At 41.5% G+C, this 5,000-nt stretch overlaps 2 protein-coding genes across 2 annotated transcripts in view; one reads left to right on the top strand and one right to left on the bottom strand.

The window, feature by feature from the left end:
* LOC144635604 (tetratricopeptide repeat protein 28-like) overlaps window positions 1-59 on the top strand; it is a 3,401-nt gene extending 3,342 nt beyond the window's left edge. Inside the window, exon 3 of the mRNA XM_078494693.1 lies at window positions 10-59. Within this exon, the coding sequence (XP_078350819.1) occupies window positions 10-59 (50 nt within the window). The remainder of the gene's footprint in view (window positions 1-9) is intronic.
* The window catches only part of LOC144635160 (uncharacterized), a 335,656-nt gene that overhangs the window by 327,579 nt on the left and 3,077 nt on the right, over window positions 1-5,000 (bottom strand). Inside the window, exon 2 of the mRNA XM_078494218.1 lies at window positions 1,451-2,477. Within this exon, the coding sequence (XP_078350344.1) occupies window positions 1,451-2,422 (972 nt within the window). The 5' untranslated portion in view covers window positions 2,423-2,477. The remainder of the gene's footprint in view (window positions 1-1,450; window positions 2,478-5,000) is intronic.

The raw sequence follows: 5,000 nt of genomic DNA on the forward strand, positions 1-5,000 counted from the left end.
ATTTCATAGCTCGGTTGAGAGCTACGCTAGCGCTTTTTCCATCTTTAAGATGTGCGTAGAAACTTTTCATGAACTCCATGGTGGCCTCGTCATCGATTGCCCAGAGAGACACCAGAACAGAACGAGCACCAGCAGCAAGAAAAGCCCGTCCAATACCGACCACACCCTCCGGTGTAACCTTCCCTTGAGCGCTGTGACAGCAACTGAGTACAACCAACTTTGCACGCATCTTCGCTGTTTGCACATCTGACATTTTCAACATGTAATCTTTCTTTACGGGGTTCTTGGATGTTCGGGAAGGATTTGGAGCCAAAGCAATTTCACCAGCTTCCATATCGCCGTGTGCTGCAATGTGTACCAAGGCAACGGAACCGATTCGTTTTAGCACCTCATCTTTAGTTGCGTCTCTTCCAGTGAGGGCTGGTATATCCAGCATGTCTCCTATCGCCTCTACTTCTTTTCTAGCAAATGGCAATGGCGACAAAATAGGCTTACCCCGCTTGTTTACAACTTCCTCTAAACATGGATCTCCCACAAGAAGTGCTCCACTCGTCTTGTGGTGGTTCTGAGCACAATCTGTGATCAGTTTTAAACTCGTCAGTGAGGGACAAATGCGTACCCTGATGGATTCACTCAGGTTCCTGAATTCATCATCCAAAAACGCAGCATAAGGAACCAGGCACAATGGACCGTCTGGGATAATGATTAATTCGTCACCTTCAAGCACATCTGCGATAGGGCCAATAGTATAATCATAAAAGAGACGTAAAGAATCGTTTTTGCTATCTGTTCTTCCTGTTTCTTGCACAACTTCTTCGCTGGGTGGCAAGTTGTCTCTTAGTTCATCCAGTGAACGGTTCTCGCAAGTAACTCGAACACCAATTTGATGCTCTTTGAACACATTCTTTCTTAAACGCTCCAAAAAGGTAGCAGCCTCTTCGCTTTCTACTCTTTTTTGTCTAAACTGCGCACTCTTTCCTTTGCAGAGTACCCATAAATTTATCATCTTCCTTTCCAGTGCTAAAAACACTAACTGTGTAGATTTATTGTTTGATATATCAGAGATTGTTACTGTTGGTTGAATTGTGCCAGGCGCAAGCAGTTCGGAGCCATATTGTAATTTCATCAGATCCATCAAGGCCTGTGCTCGTCCTTGCTCAGCAACACACAAAGCCTCGCCAGGCTTTTCAAGTAGAAGTAGCGTACTCCACAGAGCAGTATAGGCATGTTGACACGCATTACGAAAGGTTATTTTCCAGGTATCCTCGGACTGAAGAAGACTTCTTAGCTCATTGTATACTTTCACACTCGATCGATAATAATCAAGAGCTTCATGCAAAGCACCAGATAACTTCAAATCACAGCCCAGAGAATAACAAGCAAGTCCTTCTTTCTCTCTCTGTCCCAATTCTTTTGCAATGCTATGTTGTTGCTTGTGGTAATCTATGGCCTGTTTGAAATTACCCAGACCCTGGTAGGCATTGCCAAGATTGCCATAAGCACTTCCTTCTCCAGCCCTGTCCTTAAGTTCTTTTGCAATGCTAAGACTTTGCTTGTGGTAATCTATGGCCTGTTTGAAATCACCCAAAATCTGGTAGGCATTGCCAAGATTGCCATAAGCACGTCCTTCTCCAACTCTCTCTCCTAGCTCTTTTGCAATGCTTAGACTTTGCTTGTGGTAGTCAATGGCCTGTTCGAAATCACCCAGACGCTGGTAAGCATTGCCAAGATTGTTATAAGCAGCTCCCTCTCCAACCTTGTCCCCCAGTTCTCTTGCAATGTTAAGAGATTGCTTTTGGTAATCTTTGGCCTGTTTGAAATCACCCAGACTCATGTAAACATTGCCAAGATTGCCATAAGCAGTTTCTTCTCGAGCCCTGTCCCCCAGTTCTTTTGCAATGTTAAGAGATTGCTTTTGGTAATCTATGGCCTGTTTGAAATCACCGAGATGCTTTAAGGCAGTGCCAAGATTGCCATTGGTAGCTCCTTCTCCAGCCCTGTCCCCCAGTTCTTTTGCAATGTTAAGATCTTGCTTATAGTAATCTATGGCCTGTTTGAAATCACCCAGTCTCATGTAGGCATTGCCAAGATTGCAATAAGCAGATCCTTCTCTAGCTCTCTGCCCCAGTTCCTTTGCAATGCTAAGATATTTGTTTTGGTAAGCTATGGCCTGTTTGGAATCACCCAGACTCTGGTAGGCATTGCCAAGATTGCAGTAGGCAGCTCCTTCGTCAGCCCTGTACCCCAGTTCTTTTGCAATGCTCAGAGCTTGCTCGTGGCAATCTACGGCCCGTTTAAAATCACCCAGACTATTGTAGGCATTGCCAAGATTGGAATAAGCAAGTCGTTCTCCAGTCCTATCCCCTAGTTCTTTTGCAATACTAAGGTCTTGCTTGTGGTCCTCTATCTTTCTTTTAATCATTTTTATATACCCATATTCATGTGACCAATGTGATTGCCTACCGTCAAGTACACACCTAGTAAACATGAAATGGATATCGATTACTTCATAGAAAGTGCGACGTATGGACATTATTTCACGAGTTCTGGAAAACGAACGAGTGATGTTTCCAAAGTTTTGCAATGAGTGAATAAAAACTCAGTACAAAGCACTTTCTGTGCTAGGCTTTATTTCCAGCCAAGTTCGGGAAAATGAGCTCCTTCCCCGGGGAGAAACGAAGACCGGACTCGAGAGAGCGGCGGAAATTGTGCCTATTTCTATGCTAAAATTATTTCATCATATATATAACGAGAATTAAACTATGGAAAGCCATTACTGCCAAAAGCCTTTTGACTTGTAAATCCTGGTAAAACCGGCTTTCAGTATTGGCGAGATATTGAAATCGTAGGTGGTCAGCTACGAAGATGTATGGGTGAATACTAGGAAGCTATGGTTGAGTTTTTTCAGGGAGTCTTCAGTTCTTGCTAGCGAGTTTTCATTTTTTCGCCAGCGAGTTTTTAATTACCTATGCGGTTATATTATGTCAGCAATGAGCTTGAGCACTTTGTTGACAAAGTTTTGATGGAGTCGCGTAGCCGATATTGATTCAGAGGAACATAAACTGTCTCGTTCGATTGATTCCTTACATTAGGTGGATAACAGTGGCGTATTTGGCAAGTATTTTTGTACATGTAAATTTTGCGTAAGGTTAAGTCTTAGATAAGAAAATGGTTATATCCTTGATTTCTCTGAAGTACCACTTCAGCAACACAGTGACAAGAAAATTAAAAGAACAATTACAGAAGAAACATAACATAACAATGGTACTTGTGATATTCAAAGAGTTAAGTTAACCGTGAATCGAACGAAAATTTAATGTTCTTGGGGGGGACTCAGCCCCCCATGTTTTGGTGCCGAAAATATCGCGAGCGCAGTGTAAAATTTTCTTGTTAAGATATTCCGTCTCGTGATCGTTTCAACAGGATCATTTTTGGCGAAGTAGTTTGTTGTAGGACTTTCAATCACTACCACTAGTAGAGGTCCACGAACTTTTAAGATTGTTTTATTGACGTTATCTTTGACATTGGCGACTTCAGAGCTAGAGAGCCTCATTTTCTGTCCTCTGACGACAACAGAGCTACACAAGAAGCAAGGGTCAAAAGGAACCATGAAGTAGGATCGTCTAAACTGTCATTTAAAAAATTAAGGCCAAAACTTGTTAAGTTCAAGGGATTTCTTTCACTGAGAACAATGGCGAAGAAATTGATGACGTCTTGTCTACTGACGAGTTTTTAATTCTGAACGATCGAAATTTCAAACATCGAAACTCGAATATACTTCATTCGTACTTAGAGAAGTATGTCTGGAACTATTGCCAAACTGATTATATCCCTACCTTCAAAGTTTAACTCTTTCTTTGCAATGCGCTTTCTTGCCACACTCACTTGTCGCGGGACTCACTTGCTCTAGACTCATTGATATTGATACGAAATGAGACAGGACATGTGACGTATCATACGGCTATTGTATTATTTAACAATTACTCGCCGAAGACGAAGTGATTATTATTCAACAATTCTCTCTAAAGAAAACCAGAAAGAAATAAGAAAATATGTCAAACATGACGATTTTTGGCCAGATAGGTTGTAATGATGGCGTTGCATCATAGACTGATTAGCACCACCCACATAACGACACCTTGACAGTGTAACAGCAAGATCACGCTAAACTAAGGAACAGCTTGTGTTGGCACAGGCTTACCATCCTATGTTTGTGAGGTCACAGCATGCCCATATGAATTTTCAAATTTCTTCACTAATTGCTATTGTAAATATTTAAAAGCGGCTTTTACGGCTCGTATTTGTAATAAAATGAAGTAGAAATATTTTCGCATTGTTAAGGTTTGTTTTTATGCCGTTTTCTTGGCGATTTGTAGCGCGCGAGAGCAGTTCTTGGAGTTTAAGTTTTCGACTCGTGTATAGAATACAAATATTTACACAAGGAATGTAGCCGAAAAAACATATTTCCTCGACTCGCTTTCATTGGAGATCTCGGTCCTCGAAAGAATAGCCTTCGAACTATAGTCTGGCCCAATTTGAGTGCAATCAGTTCGTGCCGTTGTCCTTTAAAACTAGCTGGAATATCAAATTAGGTAGTAAATTTCCGATTTACGATGATCTGTACCACCTACTTGGACAATTTATGCAATTTTCACTCAAATTGGTCACATTTTTTGCCTATGCCCTCTCCTTGAAAGCCAACGTGTTCCACTACAAAACTTCTTCAGGGGTACCCCAAAGAAATACTGTTCGGAACTCACCGACAACGGCAAAGCCGAAGACAACGTGAACTAGGAAATTAATTTGTACTCGCTATTACGTGGAATTGTTCAGTGAACTAACGGATTATAATTTTGAAGAAATGTTTATATAATTTTAAAAATTAGATTAGTGGCGAGGGCTTTCGCTACTCGCTTAGTTTCCCGTGATACTTCCTCCTCCGTATGAAAGAACACGCAAAGGCCATCGCAACATTGGATAAAAACTCTTTGTTGGCAATG

The sequence above is a fragment of the Oculina patagonica genome, chromosome 13 (assembly GCF_052425735.1).
Source record: "Oculina patagonica isolate OP01 chromosome 13, crgOcupat, whole genome shotgun sequence".
Classification (NCBI taxonomy): Eukaryota; Metazoa; Cnidaria; class Anthozoa; order Scleractinia; family Oculinidae; genus Oculina; species Oculina patagonica.